At 50.9% G+C, this 24,185-nt stretch overlaps 1 protein-coding gene across 1 annotated transcript in view; it reads right to left on the bottom strand.

The window, feature by feature from the left end:
• Positions 1–23,148, bottom strand: part of LOC145414903 (uncharacterized) — a 28,675-nt gene extending 5,527 nt beyond the window's left edge. The window contains exon 1 of the mRNA XM_080284319.1: positions 22,455–23,148. Within this exon, the coding sequence (XP_080140445.1) occupies positions 22,455–23,139 (685 nt within the window). The 5' untranslated portion in view covers positions 23,140–23,148. The remainder of the gene's footprint in view (positions 1–22,454) is intronic.
• Positions 23,149–24,185: the final 1,037 nt, after the last annotated feature.

The raw sequence follows: 24,185 nt of genomic DNA, 5'->3' as shown, positions 1-24,185 counted from the left end.
CAAAACAAATACTGAGAGTAGTGTTAAACAGGCTACAGCGGTACTAGATTAAAGTGAAGGACACAGATAAACCACAGAGGAAAAAAGAGGAAAAGAAAAAGAAAGAAAAAGAGCAGAGTATGTACCACGGAAGTATCACAGATATTATGATGACAACTCTCAGTACAGAATACTTATATTACAAAGACACAAGTCAAACACGTAGCCTATCTGTTGGCTAGTACTGTAAATAAAGGGAAGGTAATCAACATAGTCTTTGCTGGCGGTCACTGGGTAACTGGGTAATCGGTGGACAAACTGGTTATTGACGGATCTATTGCAGGAGCTGCTTAGCCAACTATTAGCCTAGTACTGCTGTTTGTGGAGATACTAGGCTGTTGGTGGGGCTACCGAGCTACTGGCGGGGGGCTACTGGGCTACTGGCTGGGCTACTCGACTACATCCGCAAGGGTGGGGAGTGGAGGACCAACCACAACAAATATGAGTGTACGGTTGCCAGAGGAGGAGAGGGGGTGGAGGAGGAGGGGCGAGCGAGAAAGAGGATGGGAGGGAGGGGAGGGGAGGTGGAGGGGAGGAGGAGGAATGGATGGAGCGAGGTGGTGGGGAGGAGGAGGAGGGATGGGAGCGAGGTGGTGGGGAGGAGGAGGAGGGATGGCAGGGAGGTGAGGCGGAGAAGGAGGTGGACGTGGAGATGGTAATGGGGGTGATGAGTGCCGTATTACAGGAGGGAAAGGAAAATACTGTACGTGGCAAGGAGGAGAGAGAGAGAGAGAGAGAGAGAGAGAGAGAGAGAGAGAGAGAGAGAGAGAGAGAGAGAGAATCAGAAAAATGAGAAAAAAAAAATGGCAAAAAGACTTAAACATCCGGAGCAAGAGGCTTGGATGGGTGGGGGTGGTGGGAGGGAGTGGTCAGGGGGAGGGGTAGAGGGGAGGCAGAAGGCAGCGTGGGGGAGGGGTAGAGGGGAGGCAGAAAGCAGCGTGGGGGAGTGAAAGAGAATACGTGATATTAAAAAGTGAGAGCATGGGAAAGGGAGAGGAGGAAGGCAAGTGGACGATGTAGAAAAGGAAGATAAGAGGCGGGCTGGTGGGGAAGGGAGAAGGGGAGCAGGTAGAAGGGAGATGGTGAGATAGGGGTGTGGAGTGGGTCGAGGTGTGCAAAGGAGAAAGGGATACGGAAGAAGCATGTAGCTAGAAGGGAGATGATGTGATAGAGAGAGAGGTGGGAGCGAGACGACGGGCATGATGAAAAGGCAGATGGCTGGCAGATGCACGTGAAAGGAAGAGCAGCAAGAATCACAGGAGCGTAGAGGAAATGAGACAATGAGAGGATAAAACCTTCAAAACAGGACCTGAGGATGAGACGCACGAAAACGAGAGAGGATGGAGGTGCAAGAAGAGAACAGAATGAGTAGGGAGGCAGAAGACGAGAGAGAAAGAAGTGAGGTGAGGGCATGTGGCAGTGAGAGTAAGTGACGCTCCTGGAGGTCTGACGAGGCCTTGAACGGTGGGTGGTGTGGTTGTGTAATGTGGTAAAGTGTGATGCCGCTAAAGGCTGTAGTGCTGGGATGTGGCAGAATGTGACGGTAGCTAGTGGTACAGGATGTCGGCTTCTGGGTATGTGGGTATGGTACTAGGATGTGGTGGTGTGTAATGGTAGTAAGAGTGCAAAGGTGAAAAGTGCTGATGACGGCTGTGTTGTGTGGTGCGGTACGGAAATGTGGTACTGGGCGTGGTGGTGTAATGGTCTGTGTGGTACGGACACGTGGTAGCGCGGTGTGGCAGTGCAATGGTGGATACGTGTGGTAAAGGAAATAGTGCTGCGTGAGCCATGGTGATGTAACGGAGGACGACTGTGGCAACATGTGGTACAGGAAAATGTGGCATAAGACCTGTGGTAGATGACGAAAAATGGATGCCATGATTGGAGTGTACGATGGTGCTGGTGGTGGTGCAGTGGTGTAGGTGGTGTGGTGTGGTAATGTGTAGGTAGTCATGGTGGTCGTGGCAGGGGCTGTAGGTACGGAAGTGTGGTGAAGGTTGTAAGGGTGTGTGCCAAGGAAATACGGCGGGGTGGGTGAAGGCTGCGGTTGAAGAGGTGTGGTGGAGTGTGGTAGGTGCGCTTAACAGGATGCTTACAACAGCGGTGAAAAAAATGCTGTGATGTCCAGTATAGAAGATGATGTTTTAAAAGTGTGTTGTGGTGGAATGTTGTGGTGAATGTTGTGGTGAATGTTGTGGTGAATGTTGTGTGGTGTGGTGTGGTGTGGTGAATGTTGTCTGGTGTGGTGTGGTGTGGTGAATGTTGTCTGGTGTGGTGTGATGAATGTTGTCTGGTGTGGTGTGGTGAATGTTGTGAAGCGTGGTGTGGTGAATGTTGTGAGGTGTGGTGTGGTGAATGTTGTGGGGTGGGGTGTGGTGTGGTGAATGTTGTGGGGTGTGGTGTGGTGAATGTTGTGTGGTTTGGTGTGGTGAATGTTGTGGGGTGTGGTGTGGTGAATGTTGTGGAGTGTGGTGTGGAGAATGTTATGTGGTGTGGTGTGGTGAATGTTGTGGGGTGAGGTGTGGTGAATGTTGTGGGGTGTGGTGTAGGTGAATGTTGTGGGGTGGAGGTGTGGTGAATGTTGTCGGGTGTGGTGTGGTGTGGTGAATGTTGTGTGGTGTGGTGTGGTGTGAATGTTGTGGGGTGTGGTGAACGTGGTGTAATGTTGTGTGGTGAATATTGTGTGGTGTGGTGTGGAGAATGTTGTGTGGTGTGGTGTGTGAATGTTGTGTGGTGTGTTGGTGAATGTTGTGTGGTGTGGTGTGGTGAATGCTGTGTGGTGTGGTGATGTTGTGTGGTGTGGTGAATGTTGTGTGGTGTGGTGTGGTGAATGGTGTGTGGTGTGGTGAATGATGCGTGGTGTGGTGAATGTTGTGTGGTGGTGTGGTGAATGTTGTGGGGTGGCGTGGTGAATGTTGTGGGGTGTGGTGAATGTTGTGGTGTGGTTTGGTGTGGTAAATGTTGTGGGGTGTGGTGTGGTGAATATTGTGGGGTGTGGTGTGGAGAATGTTGTGGGGTGTGGTGTGGTGAATGTTGTGGGGTGTGGTGGTGAATGTTGTGGGGTGTGGTGGTGAATGTTGTGGGGTGTGGTGTGGTGAATGCTGTGTGGTGTGGTGAATGTTGTGGGGTGTGGTATGGTGAATGTTGTGGGGTGAGGTGTGGTGAATGCTGTGGGGTGTGGTGTGGTGAATGTTGTGTGGTGCTGAGTGGTGAATATTGTGGGGTGTGGTGTGAAGAATGTTGCGTGGTGTGGTGTGTGAATGTTGTGTGGTGTGGTGTGGTGAATGTTGTGGCGTGAAGTGTGGTGAATGCTGTGTGGTGTGGTGATGTTGTGTGGTGTGGTGAATGTTGTGTGGTATGGTGTGGTGAATGGTGTGTGGTGTGGTGAATGATGCGTGGTGTGGTGTGATGAATGTTGTGTGGTGTGGTGTGGTGAATGTTGTGTGGTGTGGTGAATGATGCGTGGTGTGGTGTGGTGTGGTGAATGTTGTGTACCGTGGTGTGGTGAATGTTGTGTACCGTGGTGAATGATGCGTGGTGTAGTGTGGTGTAGTGAATGTTGTGTGGTGTGGTGTGGTGAATGTTGTGGGGTGTGGTGTGGTGAACGTTGTGGGGTGTGGTGTGGTGAACGTTGTGGGGTGTGGTGTGGTGAATGTTGTGGGATGCGGTGTGGTGAATGTTGTGTGGTGTGGTGAATGTTGTGTCGTGTGTGAATGTTGTGTGATATTGAGTCGTGTGGTGTGGTGTGGTGAATGTTGTGTGGTATGGAGAATGTGTGGTGTGGTAGCGGTGAATGTTGTGTGATGTGGTGTGGTGAAAACCGGGTAATATGAATACTGTATGGTGAACAGTGTGGTGAAGGATGGTGGAAGGAGGTGACGGATGCTGCGTGGCGTGGCAGTGGTGAGTGCGTGGCGTGGGCCACAGCAAGATATTCTACGCTGCAACACAGATAGCGTCTACTAATGATGAGGTGCGGTTGTCCGTGGTGATATGTGTACCGGACGCTGGCATGGTGGTGGTGACGGGTGTGGGTGTGTGATGAGGAGGCAGTGATGCTCAACGTGAGGGTGGGAGGTATAATACACCCTATGGTATGGACTGACAGTAATATAGTAAGGAGTGAAGGTGCTGAACGATGTCAACAGCCAAGGTTACTGTGTGTGTGTGTGTGTGTGTGTGTGTGTGTGTGCGTGTGTGTGTGTGTGTGTGTGTGTGTGTGTGTGTGTGTGTGTGTGTGTGTTTTCATGGGAACTGCAAGGTGTGTGTGAGTGGCGACTGAGGTATAAAGAAGTGTGGCAATGGGTGTGTTTGGGGAAGGGGTGACGCGAGGGAGTGGAGGTGGTGGGGGAAGAAGAAAGGAGCATAACTGAGATGGGGTGGTGTGAAAGGTGTATGATGAATGGCAGGGGTGAGGCAATGAGGGTGTGTGTGTGTGGGGTGGCAAGGGTGAGCCAATGAGTGTGTGGAGGGTGGCAAGGGTGACGTAGTGCGTGCGTGTGGTGAGGCAGGGGTGAGGCAATGAGTGTGTGTTGGGTGGTACGGGTGATGCAATGAGTGCGTGCGAGGTGGCTGAGGTAGAAAATGGGTGGAGGAGGAGTGACTTGGCTAAGACAAGTATGTAAGTTGTGCCAGGGATGAGTTAGGACTGCTAGGGTGTGCGAAGGTGACAAGAGAAGGCAAAATAAGTGTGTGTGTGTGTGTGTGTGTGTGTGTGTGTGTGTGTGTGTGTGTGTGTGTGTGTGTGTGTGTGTGTGTGTGTGTGTGTGTGTGTGTGTGTGTGTGTGTGTGTGTGTGTGTGTGTGTGTGTGTGTGTGTGTGTGTGTCTGTGTGTGTGTGTCTGTGTGTGTGTGTCTGTGTGTGTGTGTGCGCTGGGGGTGATGCTCTTGGGTGAGGTGGCATGGTAGGAGCGAGAACACATGTTGCCAAGTCTGCTTGTGTCGGCGGGGTGAACCATGCTGTCTGCTGCCTCAACCCTTCCTCCCTCCAACCCCTTCCCCTCCCTCTGCCTCATCCGTCACCTTATCCTCCTAGGGCTGTTACTCCTTCTTTTCTCCCATGCTCACCCCTCTTCTCCTACCTAGCAACCCTCACCCCCTCCTCTGTCACTGAAGTCCCCTCCGTCATCTAACACACACACACACACACACACACACACACACACACACACACACACCACGGGTGGAAGGAGCGGGTGTGGGCAGTAGGGAAGATTGGAAAGTGAACCCAGTGTCCCACGACATACATACTACACTCCGTTCCCAGTAACTGAAAGAGTAGTGGTGTTGGCGGGCAGTGACAATGGGCATGGTGATAAAAGAAAACACAAGTGCTACTGTTACGAAAACACAGATACACCACACCTGTACGCAGGCTTAGCTGAAGGGTACAGTAGTTTATCTGTCTACTGTAGGTGGCTACCTACAGCCACGCGTTCCGTCGTAGAATTCATCCAGATGGCTGCGACAAAATCGTCACAAGCCTCCATCTACAATTCATTATTATTCCCTTTCAACAGCCCACGCCACCCACCATGTTCTGCACGATAGATCTTTATTTTATCCTTCCACCTCGCTCTATCATCAAGGGTTTTTCCCCTCCCCATTATTGCAAAACCTTGGCAAGTGATACCCACTAGGTCTATTTTTTTCAGCTAATCCTGGGACTAGCTATATATGTATATATATGTGTGGCAGCCAGAGTCAAGGACAGCCAAACTACACAAGAAACACGGAAAATCCTGTAGCTCCATGATCCCCGCTGTGACCTAGAGTATGACGTGGGCCAACGCTGAGCTCTGGGTGACGTCAAAGCCGTGACGTCACTCAGGTTTCCCGCCGGTTGTTGTGGCTTGGTCTGCTCCCTCCCGCTCTCCCCTCCTCCCTCCCTTCCGGCCCACACGCCCCTCACTCTCCCACCGGCCGATGGACACGCCTCCCCTTCCACGCCTGCCCTCCTCCCCTGCTTATGTATTCGCTAACAATGTCTCATCGTCACACTCCAGCTTCCTTCCCATGGCAATATGAATTTTCCCTGGCCCACCACCTTCTCCTCATCTCCGGCCACCACTCCCTGTGTATCAGCCAACATCCCCACCACATCCTCATTCCCTTCCTATCCACCTCTACATCCGGCCTAACAGTTACTGTACTTTCCCCGCCATAGCCTACACACTCCCTGGCACCAGCCTTCCCCCCTCCTCGCCACTTGATCAACCTCCACATATCCACTTTCCCCTCCACACACACCTCTCCACCCCATCAATGAACCTACAAAACTCGTCCTCCTCCTCCTTACATCAATTCTCTGTTCTTCCCTCTCCACTATACAGTCGTGGTTGAGCATCATAACTGAACTTTATGTATTAATGTTGGCAAAAGTACTATTTTTACCGCTCGTTCATTCAGCTCTTACATACAACGTCCAATTCATATTTTCCAGCAGTGATGTATAATTTGGTGTAAAAATTCTTATCAGTTGTGGGTACGGCAAAGGGTACAGGCTCAGTGATCTTATGCTTTCCTATCCCCCACGCTCTTATCACGCATTCTTCATCTTAACTGAGCTACGGTACCACTTTCTTCGACATTAACTGTGAAGGAACTAATTAAGGTTACATCTAACCCATCCAGTTCTAAAAGTCACTCCTAAGCTGAATGAAATCGTCTGGAAGTTGAAAAAAAAAAAAAAAACTGGCACGAAGTGGCTGCAAATGTCTCATGCTGGCCGGATCACCTCACCTCGCACCCCAAAGATCATGCACGGTAACCTGTGTATCTGTGCAAGTACCGTAACCTCTATCTTCACTACTCGCTCGTCCCTTCCTCATGCTCTTACCTTCTCCAAACTCTTCCTCTCTCCTTTTCCCTATCAGTATCTTATTCCAAACCCTCCACTTCCCTAGTTTTCCAGTTCCTTCCTTCCTCCAAACCCGTCACTTTCCTCCTTCCTCCAATGCCTTCCTCCCTCCAAACCCTTCACTTTCCTCCGTATTCCAGTGTCTTTCTTCCTCCTCTCGCCCCTAACCTAAACTCCTCTAACTTCTGACATGAGCTACAAGGAAGGTGGAGGCGAGGATGGACACTTCAGCATGCAGGGAAGGAACGGGGGGCTGGTAGGAAGGAAGCAATTGGAGAGAGAGAGAGAGAGAGAGAGAGAGAGAGAGAGAGAGAGAGGGGGGGGGGGGATGTTGAAAATGAGGTGGGGGGAGAGAGGGACAAAATACTGGATGAAGGGAAGGAGGGAAGGAAACGGGGAAAGTTTTGGAGATGGGGAAAAGAATGTTTTAAAATACTGGAGGAAGAAGGGCAGGGAAGAATGTTGGATGGATGTAGGGAAGGAAGGAAGAAGACAGGGAGGAGAAAATGTTAAGAAAAAAAAAATCCATGAAGGGAAAAGGAAAAAGAGAAAATTTACAACGCAGGGAGGCAAATGTAACAAAAGTGAAGGCTAGACAAGGCAGGAAAAAGGCGGGAAAATAAGTGTGTGACAAGAAGAGAGGAAAAGCTGGAAAGATGTAAGAAGAGAAAGGGAGAGAAAAAGAAAATGTGGGTGTAAGGAAGATACGAAGATATGAATCAGTAGCGAGTATCAAATAATGTTAAAGAGAAGGGAGCAGAAAGAACGTGGAGTATGGAGTACAAGCTTTGGAAACACACACACAAACACACACACACACACACACACACACACACACACACACACACACACACACACACACAAAGAGAGAGAGAGAGAGAGAGAGAGAGAGAGAGAGAGAGAAACGGAAGTGTACTGTAGAGAAGGCAGGTGGGGGAAGGCAACTGTGGAGGAGAGGCAGGTTGGTGCACGTGTGAGGAGAGGCGAGGCAGGTGAGACACAGGGAGGCCAGTGGCACCAGCACTGATAACGAGCAGCTGATGGCAACGAGGCAGGGGGAGCTAGGGAAGGGACAGGGAGAAAGAAAAGGGGGAGGCAAGGGATGGCGACTGACGAAAGGGGGAAGAAGGGTGAGGAAGGGGATGAGAGCTAACAAGGGGAGTGAGAAGAGGGAGACTGGGAATAACGACTAAGGTCCGAGGATGGGGAATGGGTGAGGTATGAGAGGAAAGGTGGAAGGGGAAGGGGAGAGGATTACGGCTGAGGTAAGGAGAAAGGTGACAAAAAAGTGGTAAGGGGAGGGGATGAGACTGAGAGAGTGCTGAAGGCAGAGAACAGATGAGAGGTGAGGTGGGGGAAGGGATGAGACGGGAGTAAAGGGGTGAGATGGCAGGAGGGGAAGGGGTGAGACGGGGGAAGGGGAGGGTGAAGGTAAGAATGAGAAGGGGAAACTCTTGAAGGACTGAAAGTGATTAAGAACACTAAGGTAGGGAGGAATGAAAATGGACAACGGAGGAGTGGATAAAAGAGAGAAAACGAAAGGGAGGGGAGGTGAATCATGACAAAGAGGAGGATGGGAGAGGGGGACAAAGATTAAGGTGGAGAGGAGTAAACAGGGGAGGGGGAGAGACAAAGAAGGCACGGGAAAGGGAGAAGGAGGGGTGGAAGGAAGGAATGCTGGGAGGGAAAAGGGGAGGATCACTAAAAAGGAAGCAGAGAGTGGGAGAGGGAAGAGAGAGGAAAAATTAAGGTTGGGAGGCATAGTTAAGACAAAGGGGAAAGGTGCATAGGACTAGACAGGAAAAGAAACGACTAAGGTAGGGAGGCAGGGGTAAGAGGGACGGGTAAGTGGAGGAAAAGAGGACAGACAGGGCGATGGAGCATGGGGAGAGGGGAGAAGATGGAAAAAGAAGACGTAAATGGCGGCAGTAAGGGAAAAAGGAAGGGATACAGCTGGGATGAGAGGAAGGGCAGGCAGGAAGAGGTGGTGGGGAGGAGGTTAATGCTCGGAGGTTGACTAAGAGAGGTGACAGAGGGGCGGGGGAGGGGAGAAAGGGAGAAAATAAGGGGAGCGGCAGGTGGAGACGGGTGTACAAGGGAATGGGGGGAGGAGGTGAGAGAAAGAGAGGCAGGTGGGGAGGGGGTGTACTGGGGAAGAGAGCGTGGTAGGTGGATGAAGGGTTGCAAGGGGGAGAAAGAGAGTGAGAGGCAGGTGGGTGGAGGGGCAGGTGTGGGAAAGTGAGAGAGTGAGAGAGACGAAAAATGTATGAGTGGATAGAGCAAAGAGGAACGGAGGGATGGTGTGAGGTAGGGAGTGAGGGAGGGATGGTGTGAGGTAGGGAGTGAGGGAGGGATGGTGTGAGGTAGGGAGTGAGGGAGGGATGGTGTGAGGTAGGGAGTGAGGGAGGGATGGTGTGAGGTAGGGAGTGAGGGAGGGATGGTGTGAGGTAGGGAGTGAGGGAGGGATGGTGTGAGGTAGGGAGTGAGGGAGGGATGGTGTGAGGTAGGGAGTGAGGGAGGGATGGTGTGAGGTAGGGAGTGAGGGAGGGAGGGATGGTGTGGGGTAGGGAGTGAGGGAGGGATGGTGTGGGGTAGGGAGTGAGGGAGGGATGGTGTGAGGTAGGGAGTGAGGGAGGGATGGTGTGAGGTAGGGAGTGAGGGAGGGATGGTGAGGTAGGGAGTGAGGGGAGGGAAAAAGATGGGTAGGGAGGTAGGGGAGGGATGGTGTGTGGTAGGGAGTGAGGGAGGGATGGTGTGAGGTAGGGAGTGAGGGAGGGATGGTGTGAGGTAGGGAGTGAGGGAGGGATGGTGTGTGGTCGGGAGTGAGGAGGGAGGATGGTGGAAGAGGGAGTGAGGGAGGGATGGTGTGAGGTAGGGAGTGAGGGAGGGATGGTGTGAGGTAGGGAGTGAGGGAGGGATGGTGTGGGGTAGGGAGTGAGGAGGCCAGATTGAAGCAAGAGAGAAAGGAAGGGATGCTGGGATGGGCTGGCTACACAGAGGTAATAACAGGGAAAAAGAAAAGATAGGACACGAAAAATAGATCAAGAAAAGAGGATCAGGGATGGAGTGATAAAACACATACACACACACACACACACACACACAGTTCTGTCACCTCTCTTTCCACCTCCCACACGGAATTACACGAGAGAGAGAGAGAGAGAGAGAGAGAGAGAGACTCGATTATTAAATATAGATTAAAAGCAGTGAGGTAGGTAAGAGGACAAGGGAGGAACAAGAAAAAAAAAAAACGTGAGGACGGAAATACAATGTGTGAGCAAGGCAGGGTGGAGGGAAACATGAAGGAGATAATGTGATAAGGGAAAGAAAATGGTGAGAAAGTAAGAGGGAAATGTAATAAAAGTGAAAGAGGATACGAGAGAGACGCGAGAACTGAAGGCCGGAGGGAAAAACTGGAAGGAGGGAGTGAGGGATGGATGGGAGGGAGTGAGGGATGGATGGGAGGGACGAGGGATGGATGGAAGGGACGAGGGATGGACGGAGGAGAGAGGGAGGAAGTGAGTGACGGGGGTGATGGGAGTGATGAGGTAAGGAGGAAACGATAGGATCATGGATAGTTTGGGCGAGGAAGGGATGAGGAAATGATGAGCGTGGGGTGAGGGACTGATAGGGGTGAAGGGGGGAGGGATGAGGGACTGATAGGGGTGAGGGAGGGAGGGGTGAGGGAACCAGCATAGTGGCGTCACTTACCCTTCAGGTGATCAGGTTACTTTACTGCCAGTGCTGGTAGTCACAGTTCCTCTCCCTCCATCACCTCTCTCTTTCCCCCTCTCCCCTCCCGCACACCCTCTCCATACTTTGTCTCACTCTTACTTCCCCTATCGTACTTCTCTCTCTCCTGCACTCTCCCCATTCTACTCCCAGCTTATATGCCTCTACCGTCTTTCAAACAACCCCTGCTTTTCTCCCATCCCTCCCGTTTTTCCCCTTACCACTCTTCCCCTTCCCTCCCTCTTTCCTCTAGTTCTCTCTTCACCCACTTCTCCCCAGTCCTGCTGCCATCTCCCACCCTCCCTCTGTGCCTTCTCTTACTTCTCCCATTTCTTCCCTGAACTCCACATCTCTCTTCCTTCATTTCTGTTTCCCCGCACCACATTACTATTCCGTATCCCTTCATCTGGAGTCATCCTGCTTTTCTATCCTTGTCTTTAATTCACTGAATAGCCTTGTTAGTTATAACCTTCCCCATAACAAACAGCTACTAAAGGACCAACAGGTCTGTTGTGGTTTCCTTTCCTTTGCATTTCATTGTTCTCCTTCCCCTCTCTCCTACATTCTCATCTTTCACTTCCATTCTTCATCTTCCCTATTCCTGCTTCCTGCATCACACTTTCCTAACTCTTCCATATTTTCAACAAAGTCACTGCTGCTCTTACCTCCCTATCCTTATCTCCTATCACCTCTTACTCTTCTCTTCTTAAACTCTCTGATCCTCCCCTAGGCTACCAGTACCTCCCATCTTTTCCCCAGCAACATATCCTGCATACAGCACCCCACAGCCTTATGCATATAGGCTACTCCCAGTCCCAATCCTTCTTTCCTCTAACTCTTTCAGTCCAGTGATGTATGTTTTAATTTTATTTTTGCTGCTAACAGACTATGTAAATCAGCCAAGGAAAGACTTATCGAACTGGTAGTTACCCGGAAGATGCAGGCTTCATTAACTTCATGACGAGATTTTTCCTAATTTGCATAAGACTCGATGGAAATACGGTAGCGAGAAAAAAGTACCATATAAGTCATCGCTTTGGGGGAGTTAAGTATTACTTCATCATTAGCATTTTTATTGTCTGTCATAATCTGTTTCCCACCTATATTTTTCCTCCTCTTTCACTTCTCTTCCCATCACAAACTCCCTTTCTAAATCCTCTTCCTTTCACATCCCACTATCTCTCTTCCTCCAACTCCCAGTCCTTCACCTCGTTTGTGCTGTACTCCCTCTCTCCCTTTCCCTCTCACATAGTCGTCCTCAATTATCCTTCTTCATCCCACTTTCTCCCCATCCTCTCCCATCTTCCCTCCTTTCCACTGCTTTCCAACCCTCCACCTCTTCCCTTTTATTTCACACCTTCCTCACATCTACCTATTTGTCTTAACTGTATCTCGCTGTTTCTCGCCCCTTCCCTTTCTATTCCACTTGCATCTTCTGCCTACTTTCCACTTATTTTGCCATTCACCAACCTTCCACTTTATCCCTCACTCCTTCACCTCTTCCTGTCTCTTCATTTTCCCAGTTCTTCCTGTCTTTTTCTGTTTCTTTTATCTTTTCCATCTCTTCCTCCTCACATTGCTCTTCCTCTCCCTCCCATATCCCGTCCCTCAGCATCACCACCTTGCCCTTCCCCCAACATCCTTATAAATGTTCCAGCCTTCTAACAAACTTTCTTCTCTCCGTCACAAACTTCCGCTCGTGTCGTGGCTGTATCCTTGTCCTCCTCTCTTACATATTCCCATTTCCTCTTTCTCTCTCTTCCCCCCTTCCCTTCTCTCTCTCTCTCTCTCTCTCTCTCTCTCTCTCAATCCACTCGTGGAGGAAAAAATATCTATGGTAAACAAAGGTCCCTGGTGCGTTTATCGGGCAAGGGGGCAACGCGGAACAAGATGATGGTGTTCACTTTTACTCGGCCTACGACTCCTCTGGGGCGGATGTGGGTCAGGGGCCGAGTGGGGGGCGGGGCGGGGCGGGGAGGGGCGGGGGGAACTGAAGGTAGAAAGGAGTAAAACGGCGATTGAAAACGGGGAGGGGGAAGGGGGATGGGACTGTACACACACACACACACACACACACACACACACACACACACACACACACACAGATGGAGGCGTGGCAAGATGGAGAATATGGTGCAATGCCTACGGTATGTCGCCAATCCCAATTTTTTTTTTTCTTTAATTGTGCTCACGCTAGTCAGTCTATTCAACTCACGCACGTCGGTCTGGGCGATGGTGGCTGAAGCGCATGGATAATTTTAGGAACGCTAAGTAAAGGTAAAATGGAAGAAAGAAAACATGACGCAAGGAAAAGCAATGAGAGAAATAAAGGCGTAGGCTATGAAGAGAGAGTGGACATCAATATGCAGCCAAGCACACCCACGTCTACATAACGGCCTTCGCTCGGTAACCTGTTTTGGGTCAGAGTTCATTCATGGGACGCGACCATGGGTAATACAATACCAGATTCTAACGACCAAATAACTCGTATGGCACCGTATACAACTATAAGTCAAAAGTATCTGATCACGGCTCTGGATATGGCAATTGGGTGGAGGGTTGGGAATGTTACGGTGACACACCATCAGTATACGCAGAGCCGTCATGGCCGCGGCCGAGGTGAGGTGACGCGACAGGGGTAATCAACGATGTCAGGAGGGAGGGTGAGGGCCGGGGGCGGGGCGGGAGTGAGGCCCTGGCCCACATCCCGCCTCCCTGACCTGGCTACAGTGGGGGACGCGGTCACCGCAATGCCTTGCAACTCTTAATGTCACAAAAATAAGAACATGAGATACGAGCACCTCCCGCCCTCTCCCTTCCCCTTCTTCCCAAACCCATATGAACTCTAGTCCCACACTCAAGGTCGATCGATCTCATAAGAGGTCAACTAGTCTGACCCTCAATTTGACCCACTGTCTTACCTAGAGTCCTAGACAATCATATTTACAGCCTCAGACGGATGTTGTGGACATCTTCACCGCACCAACATTATTAACAATACAGTACGCCATCGAACAACTACTATCCTTAAGCTATCACAACCGCCACACCCACGGAACCATAAGTATTTTCTGGGCTATGGTACATCAACATATAATAACGGACTGGAAACTAGGGATACTAGTAACTGCTGTTCATGGATTAACGTCATACTGAACAAATCTTTCTGCAATATATATATATATATATATATATATATATATATATATATATATATATATATATATGGTAGGTGGGAGCGCTTACCATCCGCTCACTCGATGTAGTGCTGCTCTCGGATGTCTGCCCGTTCCTCTCCTCCATCTTTCTTTCCTTCGATCCTCTTCTATCTTTTTTCCTTCATTCTTTCCTTGTCCTTCTGCCTACGGGTAACTTTACACTCCCTCTTCTGTCTTTCTTTCCTTCATTCTTTCCTCTTCCTTCAGTCTATGGGTGACTCTACACTGAGTGACAGGCCAAATGGTTTCCTGTACACCAGGAAACCATTTACTACGCTGGGTGGTAACCATATAACCAAATTTTGGCGCCTGGTGGTTTAGTGGATAATTATTGGGCTCCAATCGGATTAATCCGGTGAAGGCGTATATCCAAGGGGTGGTTGGGGTTTACTGCTCACGTAATGCCACTCAGGGATGAGTGAGGCTGGTGACACATCTTAAATGTCAGGACCAACTGCCTAGCCCCGGGCTCCTACACTCCTCGTGGGGAAGTGTAGGATTGGACCCCAGTGTCCACAGTATTGGACGGAACTGGGAATTTTCAAACCTTGATAAAGTAGGGAACCCCCGGGTAAGGACCTATGAGCTTCGCGACTATGAGCCGATAGGCGGAGGGCGGTACGCTTAGCACCCTCCCAGTGCGATGCCTCGCCCAGCAGCTCTGGGATCCAATGGGAAATGTACATATATATATATATATATATATATATATATATATATATATATATATATAAGACTGGACGGTTACTGGGCTAAAATCTTCTGTGATGAAGGTTGTGTGAAGTAGTTTGATGGCGACAACATGCCCACCAGTAGTCTGATAACGAGGTGAAGTGAGCAGCACGGTGGATTAAGTGGGTCACCAGTGCAGTGGGGACCTTGAGGCACCGCGTACCGGTACCCTCTCCCCCTCCCGCGCCCACCCCACCCCTCGTCTCGGCCTCTGCATAGCACCTCTCTCACCAATATACTGGACATCACGTCACAGCTAATCTATCATTCCCTACAACACTCCATAGTAATAATAAACACACCACGCCACACCTTACCATAGCAACACACTCACCACACCCCAAACCTACTTCGCAAAATAACGCAACCTCATCACGCACCACATCAGTACCTCTCTGCATCATCTAAAGCACACACACACACACACACACACACACACACACACACACACCAAAGTATCTATTCCATCCTACCTTTGTTTTTCAACCCTTGCTCTAGCATCTAGTGTGTGTTAGGTTTAAGTGTGCCTGTGCCAACTCCAGGACAGAGCATCCCCCTCGACCCTACCTACGCTGCTAGGAGAGGAGTCAATATTTCCTGTAAACCGCTAACCCACCCCGCCCACACGCAGGATTTACCGGGGAGCCACCTGTAGCGTGATCAATACTACTGCACCCGACACCACCTGCCCCACCCACACGCACACCACCTGTCACACACACACACACACCACCTCCACCACACCCAACTCAAACCCACTCACTTCCCTGCCTCATTCACACTAGGCTATACACCCCAGCCTACATTCACTTCCCTGGTCTACTCACACTACATCCCAGCTCACACTCACTTCCCTGCCCCACCCACACTGATACCACCTGCCCCCACACACCATTTCACATATCGTATCCCCCTTCCACCCCCCCACCTCCCCACACACACCACACCCGAGCTCACAGTCACATCACCTGCCCGTCCCACACTCTATCCTCACCCATATTACATCGTTTCTCTCTCTCTCTCTGTAGATGCGTCCGACTTTAGATGCTTAGCATCCCGTTCCCTCAGACCCTGAAGCACTCCTACTTGCTACACACATCCACACGTCACCACACCCCCATCAGCGCTCACTGTGCCTGTTACACTCAACAATGACGTCCACATTTTCACCCCGTGCCAAAACCGCGTTTATCAAGACACCTATATAAGGCAATACTTGTCCTATTCTGGTATTTACGTTCACACACACACACACACAGTCACTTGGAAAGTCTTCCAACTGTGTCACCGCCCACACCTCACAACGCTATCCCCGCCCTAGTGCCATGCCTGCCACAGCACACACCCAGCCCACCCACTGCCCACACCAGTCGAGAAGGTACGGTAGCTCGGCCACGGTAACCGGCGGTCCCTTACCCCGCTGAGGTCTCGGCAGGAGGAGGCGGGGGGCAGACGGCGGTGCACGAGGCCTCGGGCTGTGGTGGGGTTGGGGCGGCCTGCACCTTCCACCAAAGGTGAAGGGCGTACCCACCCACAACCTCCACCCACCACTTCCCGGCTACCTCGCTCTGGAACGGTGCGTGCTGACTCTCCCCCTCACCCCCCGCCCTCTTCTGCACACACCCTGCTGCTAACTCACTCCAACCGCTGTATACACACACACACAAACACACACACACACACCACTGGTGACACCTGGTCTGGCCGTTCAGCACAGCACACTCAGCCCAGTAACGCTGCGGGTGAGGAGAGGACAGGGAGGAGCGCCCCAGCGGGACTCATCACATCAATGCTTGAACAGTGCTTGTGATGCACGCTGGTATCGACCCCCTCCCCGCCACCTCAGCCTCCACCCCACGCCACCATACCCACCCGCCCTGCCACACCCACACTAAGCCCACCACCATACCACACCAAGCTCGCTCTGCCACTCAAGTATACCGGTACCCAGTCGTTAGGCCAGTCACTTTTCCTGCCACATCATCCAACCTCAGCCTCTCCACTATATCTTATATTAAATACATTTTGTCGTCCCGAACACATCAAACTGCCCTTAGTATACATTTGCACTTTATCCAAAACATTTCTTTCTTGTGATCACAATTCAACATCCATCCAACACTGCCTTACCCATCTTAAGAAAAAAAAAAAAAAACTCGTCCCCGACCTTCTACCAGGCCACCACACCCACTGAAAACTTCCCCACCCCATTCGACGCCACCCAACACCACCACACCCCATCTACCTTCACACATACACTACCTAGTCCATACCAACCCACAAATCAACACATCACAATCACCTGCGCTTCACTTCAACACAGCCTCCTGCCTACCACCACACCACAGCACTACACTCACTACAGGGTGATGTGCCTGGTGAGACGGGAAGTACGCACAGGGAGGAAGGAAATGAGAAATGCGGAAGGGTAAAGGAAGAGAGGAAAAGAGAAGTGCGGCAGGGTAAAGGAAGGGAAAAGAGAAGAGGGGCAAGGCTAAGAGAAGAAGAAAAAGAGAAGTGAGGAAGGGTGGAGAGAGGAAGGGAGGGAGAAATGAGGCACGGCAGAGGGAGGGAAAAGTGAAGGATGGTAGTGGAAGGAACAGATTGAGAAGTAATGCAGGACAGAGGAAGAGAGACAGAAAGGAGGGAGGGAGAAGGTGAGGCGGAGTAGAGGGACGGAGGAGAACAGAGGGAGAATGGGAGGGAAACGCGAGGCAGAATAGAGGGAGGAAGGGAGAGAGAAGTGAGACAGAGTAGAAGGAGGCAAGCCAGGTGATCGGCCTTGCAAGAACGGGAGGAGGAAGCAAATTTGGAGAAATGCCAGAACAGGATGGAGAGAGAGGGACGACGTGAGGAAGGACGGGGAACAGGAAGGAGGGAGGGTGAAGGCAGAGGTGAATAGTGAAGGAGGGAGAAAAAGATGGGGACTGAGGAGTAGACAAGAGAGATCCGAGAGAAGTAAGACAAGAAGAAAGGATACTGAGGAGGAGGGGCTGAAAAAAGAAAGGAGTGGAATGGGCAGCAAATGAGACAGGGTGAGGGGAAACATAAGGATGGCCAGAGAACGGGTGAGAAAGTGGGCTATGGGGAATAAGTGAGGAAGACTGAGAAAGTGTAGGAAAAATGGACAGGATGAAAAGGAAGAGGTGAGAAAATATAGGAAAATTGAATATGGAGGAGATGTGGAAAAAAAAAAAAAAAAAAGAAGGATGCAGTGAGGGGGATGGGATAATGAAAGACAAAGAAGGTAAAAACGGAGTATGAGAAGGGAAAGACAAACAAATCAGGAACAGGAGAAGGACGGGAAAGAGAAGAACAGAGGGACGGGAATGGAAGGCGTCAAGACGGATGGACAGTATCAGCTGACGACACTCATCACCCTCCGTCCTCACCCTACACACCCACTTACAACTCATCTCACCCACTACCCTACTCACCTTATCTAATCTGACCTATTATCATCCAATCAATCTCACATCCATTACCACCTCACGTACCAAATCTCACCCACCCCACTCATAGGCTAACCAATATTCACTTCGTCAACTTGCTTAACAGTCCTCATCCATCTTATCCACCTCCATTAGCTATTCATACTTCCACCCTCTACAGTTCAAACACTGACATCGTATACTTGTATCTCTCCCAATCCAGCCATTTCATCTTGCATGCCTACGCCCACACCTCCTCGCTCCGCCCACTTTCACCTCACACATCATCCACGCCACCATCACCTTTCCCAGCACACACCCGATCCGCACCCACCTTACCTCACCAACACCTTCCACTCATTCCCATCCTGTCACCAACTCCCGCACACTTTCACTCCAGGACCTACACACTCCACTACCTCCCACAGTCCCTCATTCCAACACATCCTACATACTCCAACTCCCATCCCACCACCACCTCCCACACACTCTCACTCCTACGTCCTCCCACCAACCACCGCCTGCCACCATCCTCTGCTCCCCATATACCTAGCATAACTATTGATTCTCAGGCGATATCAGAGGCATGTAGGGAGGCGAGAGGGAGGAAACGATGACTGGAGACGACACAGAATGTGTGTGTGTGTGTGTGTGTGTGTGTGTGTGTGTGTGTGTGTGTGTGTGTGTGTGTGTGTGTGTGTGTGTGTGTGTGTGTGTGTGTGTGTGTGTGTGTGTGTGTGTGTGTGTGTGTGTGTGTGTGTGTGTGTGTGTGTGTGAGAGAGAGAGAGAGAGAGAGAGAGAGAGAGAGAGAGAGAGTGAGAGAGAGAGAGAGAGAGAGAGAGAGAGAGAGAGAGAGAGAGAGAGAGAGAAAGATGGGACTTTCAGGAGAACGGCGAGATACTGAGGAATATAAATAACGTAATACAAACATTAGGGGAGGACAGGAAGAGAAATGAAAAAGGGATTAAGAGGAGGGAAAGGTGTATCATGACTGAGAAGGGACGGACATGATGGGCACGCAGTAATATATATATATAAAAAAAAAAAAAATGAACCTGAAAAAAACATGGGTAAATATAGAAAATGAAATCTGGCAGGAAGGCATGATAATAGCTTCGAAAAGACAGCAAGGGATGGTAAGGGAAGGGCAAGGGAGCTGACTGAGATGGCAGAAGATGGTATGGGGGAGGATGGAACGAGATATAAATGAAAAAAAATAGAGAGAGGAGAAAGGGAGCGAAGGGGAAACGCAAAAGGAACAGAAAGACAGAATAAGTATAAGGAAGACGACGAGAAGTCATGATTAAAGAACTGATGGAACGAGAAAGGGAGAAATTAAAAAATAAAAATAAAAAACAGGGAAAGATAGGGAGAGAAGAGGCACAAAATAAGACCGTGCGAAAGGGGGAAGGCATGGGACGGCGAGAGGCAGGGAAAGAGGAAGGAAGGGGTAGTTTGCAGATATTTAAATGTGATGGGATTATGAAGGTTAGAAATAAGGAAGTGGTGGAGAGACAGAGGGGAAAAGGAAGTCTGGAAAAGGTGAGGAAATGGAATGATGTGGGAAAGATTCCAGGAGATGAGTAATCTAATGGGAATGGAAGGGAAAAAGAATAAGACAGCACCAGATGGGAATGGGAAGGGCCAGCAGGAGAGGGGTATGGGGCAGGGGGGTGTGGCAGGAGAAGGGAGAGAGGACGGTCGGAGCCTCCATCAGAATCTCAGGTATCGACTGGCCCGAGTGTGGCTGCGTCAGGTGGTGGTGGTAGGCGTGGCAGGAAGGACACGCCCACCTTCACCTACCACTCCTTCCTGGCACGACCACCCCATCTGCACCTGCCACCCATACCTGCCACGCCCACAGCACCTTCACTTACCATTCTTGCCTACCACGCCCACCCCACCTTCACCTACCACCCTGTATGCCACGCCCACCCTTGCCTCACAACCAGGTTACATCCTTTGCACAACACCAGTCTCCCACCCCATAACACACGTCAGTCACAGCCTACACATACCCGGTGTACTTCCTACCGTTCCTTTATATAAACCAGTCACCTGCACCGGAACCACGACACCAGTCACCTGCACCGGAACCACGACACCAGTCTTGCACCTAATAACACCCACTTACACAGCCTCCTTTGCCTATTACCAAACCCACTGCCTTCAACCACAACCAATACCATTACATATTGTATGGCATGTACAGTATTTAACAAGCTACGTCCGCTGCTTCATTCAGCCTACACACAGCCTCGTTCACCTGGTTTTCACAGCCTACCAACCACGCCCTCTATACTAGGTTTGACTTGCATACCAATCACTGCTTTAATATTACTGCCACGCCCACATCACCCGTACCCCCCCACCACTGGCATATCACCCTTACCCCCACCACCCCCACATTAATCTTACCCCCACCACAGGTACATCACCCTTACAATAACCACGCCCATATCATCCTTACCCCACCAAGCCCCTATCACCCTTACCCCGACACCACGCCCACATCATCCTTACCCCCACCACGCCCACATCATCCTTACCCCCATCACGCCCACATCATCCTTACCCCCATCACGCCCACATCATCCTTACCTCCATCACGCCCACATCATCCACAACCCCACCACACCCACACCATCCTTGCTCCCGCCACGCCCATGATCAGTAACACTATGACCATGGTACCATCCGTCCTCAGCCCAACACCAGTAATTTACAGGAACACAGTATCACAGCTTTAGTTAAGCCAATACCAGCAACGGCCATACTGCTCAAAATTCGTTATACCAATGCCGAACAGTGCTGCTTGTTACTCTTACCATCACTGATCAGTTACCCACACCAGAAACAACAGCAAAACTACTGGTAAAAAGACGATCATCAGCATGACATTGCCACACACGCCCACTTGCTGGAAAGCCCGTGTGAACCCACGTTGGCCCTGCTCACACCCACAACGCCTTTCAAGTGCAGCGGCCCCTCAACCCGGAGACAAGAACTGCTGGTACACTACCGTACCTGCTCTTACCTTACATCGCCCCCCCCCCCAATGATCCCCCTAGTGTATCCACCTCCCACCAAGACTCTCTCATGTATCCACCTCCCAAGATGACCTTCCCACTTACCAATATGATATTCACGAACCTTCCTCGCACAACGATTATCACGTATCCACCTCCCACCATGACCCCCCCCCCTATCATCCAACATGAACCACACACAAAGGAGTACAAAGGAAAGCAAACAGAAACAGACTGGTCCTTTCGAGGCTGCTTGTTACAGACAAGACTATCACTATGATATCTAATTCTACAACTTGAAGGCAAGGATGGTAAAGCAAGAAGGCATTCTCTTTTCAGGTTATACTATGATAGTCTCTATTCTCCTTTCACACTTTCCTGTAAAATGTCCACGCCAGTTTTTCTATACGGCGTGGTGTTCTTTCTGACTTTTTCCTGCCGGCTTCGGCTGGAGGGTTTGGAGGGCGGGGGAGAGCCTTCTTCTTTGCTATCCTTATCTCATTCTAGTAGTTCAGTTACTCTTCTAGGAGCTGCCTAGCATGGGCCAACAGGCCTACTGCAGTTATCCTCTCTTCTTATGTTCTTATGTACTTGCTAAGGCCTAACCCAAGGTTTCCCTACCACATCAGTCATCCCATCTACTTTCAAAGGTAGGCATCACTTGCACCATCTATTACGCCACTCCAGATCCCTTTCTTGTTGCCTCTTTCCACACACACAAATCCTCCTAGGGTATCCATACTACTCTCTACCAACTCCATCCCATCCACATGCACCCCTGCAACTCAGCTGCCCTCTAATACAATCGCCGTGCGTAGCGTTGCATCCCACTGTAAGCATCCATATGGCGCACCCAAATTACTCCGCCTCCACATTACAGTAGTGACGTACCACTTCCCCGTCGCGGGTCCCAGGCCAGGTGACAGGTGGAGTGTGTGGAGGAGGGGGGTGGGGTGGGGAGGTGGCCATGTGGCTACATGGTGCAGCTGCCAGCTTTCACCCCGCACCACTTCCCCCTCCCCTTCCCTCACCTTCTCCCGAGGTAAAGAGCCCGGGAGCCAACCACCACCACCGCCCACCTACCTCTATTACCTACCACCCCTGGCCCTCCCCACCTTTCACTGAAAAAAAAAAAAAAAAAAAACACTTTCCTGGGCTACCTTATCTAACCCAATAACTTGCTTCATTCTTCACTCATCACCAAACCCTGCCCTTCCTTGCCTTACGCCACACTACAAAGTCGCCTCCCCTTCACCATTAATACTGCACCACAATTATTTTAAAAATGCAATCCCCGGAGGTAGTGTGGTGGTCAGTGTGTGGTGTATCCCACGGTAACATAGTGTCCGCCTCCCACCCTCCACCCGCCTCACTACAACACCATCCACCTTTACATAACCGTGGCGCCAACTCACCTGTGTGTGTCCTCAGATGCGCCTTCAGGTGTGAGGATTTGCCGTATATCTTGTCGCAGCCGGGAAAAGTGCAGGGATGGGCCCGCTTGTCCTCCACCTTGCTCAAGCTGCTACGGCCACGCCCACGCCGTCCACCCGTGCCCCTCGTGCCGCGCCCCCCGCACGCTTCCCTCCCCGCAGCCTCCGCCTCGCTTTTTCTGCTGTAGTCCAGAGGTTGATCCTCGGTGTGGACGGCAGGTGGAGGTGGGGGCGGAGGTTGGTGAGGGTATGGGTCCTCCCGCGCCTCTGGTCGCTCCGGCTGCACCCGCTTCAGATCCGCCAAGATGCGGGCGATGTGGTAAACTGTTTGGTCTGTCTCAGCAGGAGGGCAGTAGGAATGGTCGTCTGAGGTGGGAGTCTGGGGTGAGGGAGGCGTGGGCGGCTGATACATGTGGTGGGCGGGAGAAAGTGGAGGGGCGTGGTGTGTGTACTCAACGGAAGGAGAGTGTTCAGGGCTGGGGGCTGGTGTGTGTGTGGGCGGTGGGTCGTGGTAGGGTCGCTGTACTGGGATATTGGTCTTGATATGAAGACGTGGGCGTTGGCTGTGGGCATCAAAGGGCGCCCATGGACTGACACGGCCACCACCCTTCATAGCTACCAGACAAGCAGCAGCATGCAGGTCCTCCTCCAGTGTCGGAGTAGCCATAGTGGTCACTAGCACTGCTACAAGTATGAGGTCTCACTCTTAACTCACTACTACACGAGCACGAGGAGCTGGGTGCGCAACGAACCTTCCCCGCTGACCCTCACGGCTTAACTACGCCTTCACGTGTTCTGCTGCGTCTCCCCGGTATCAGCTGATGGCGAGGCGCACCATGTGGCTGCCGTCCCCGATCTCCCCGATTTATCAGGTTATTTTATTCACATGACGTTCCAAATATCTCATCTTTACACTTATTTACCCACTATTATGAAAATGTTTCTTTTTCACTGTTCTAAATATTATGTAGTTATTCAAAAGAGGGCCACGATAACACGCACCCGTTTAATGTAATAATTGGCAACACTACCTCGTCACAACGTACTTTGCTGGGAGACTGATGCACGACACACCGACAAGCTTTTTAAAGTCCCTCGCCTACCTCACCAGGAGAATATATATTTGTAGAAGCAATGTCTTTGTGGGAGACATAAGACTGTGTGGGGGTCGTGCCTGTGACGGCAGTAGGGGAGGCGTGGTTTAAATGGCGGAGTGAGAAGGCGAGAGGCGGCCGAGGTAGAGGTGGGAGGTAGGATGAAACCACGTGTTGTGTCGCAGAGAGAAACGTGGTCTCTCTGTACAAAGGATTTCCACAATCTCTCTCTCTCTCTCTCTCTCTCTGTAACTGCATCTATGGCCAGCTCCAGTCATGGCCTACTTAATCAGTTCATTGTGAGCTGGTGGGTACTGTAAGGGTGAAGGCGGATGTAATGAGGGTGCAAGTGGGTGTCAGGAGTTGAGATCTGACTGGGTAGGAAGCGGGAAACAGGATGCCAGGCGGATGCTGGGAGCGGCAGGTCTAGTGTTAGAGGATTTAAATGCAGACCAAATTATTGTTGTCTGACGCTTGCATGCTTGAAAGTCGAAAGTGGATGATGCTAGGTGGGTGTGAGTTGTTGGAATCTCTGTAAATTAAGATGTGTTGAGGGACGGCGCTGTTACCACGGCCAATACTGGATGCTAATAGGCTGAGCTAATAATCTATAGGGTGG

Source organism: Coenobita brevimanus, chromosome 101 (assembly GCF_032717465.1).
Source record: "Coenobita brevimanus isolate Jiangsu-jjx chromosome 101, ASM3271746v2, whole genome shotgun sequence".
Lineage (NCBI taxonomy): Eukaryota > Metazoa > Arthropoda > Malacostraca > Decapoda > Coenobitidae > Coenobita > Coenobita brevimanus.
Note: the sequence above shows the minus strand (reverse complement) of the source record. Positions and strands in the feature narration are given on the sequence as shown.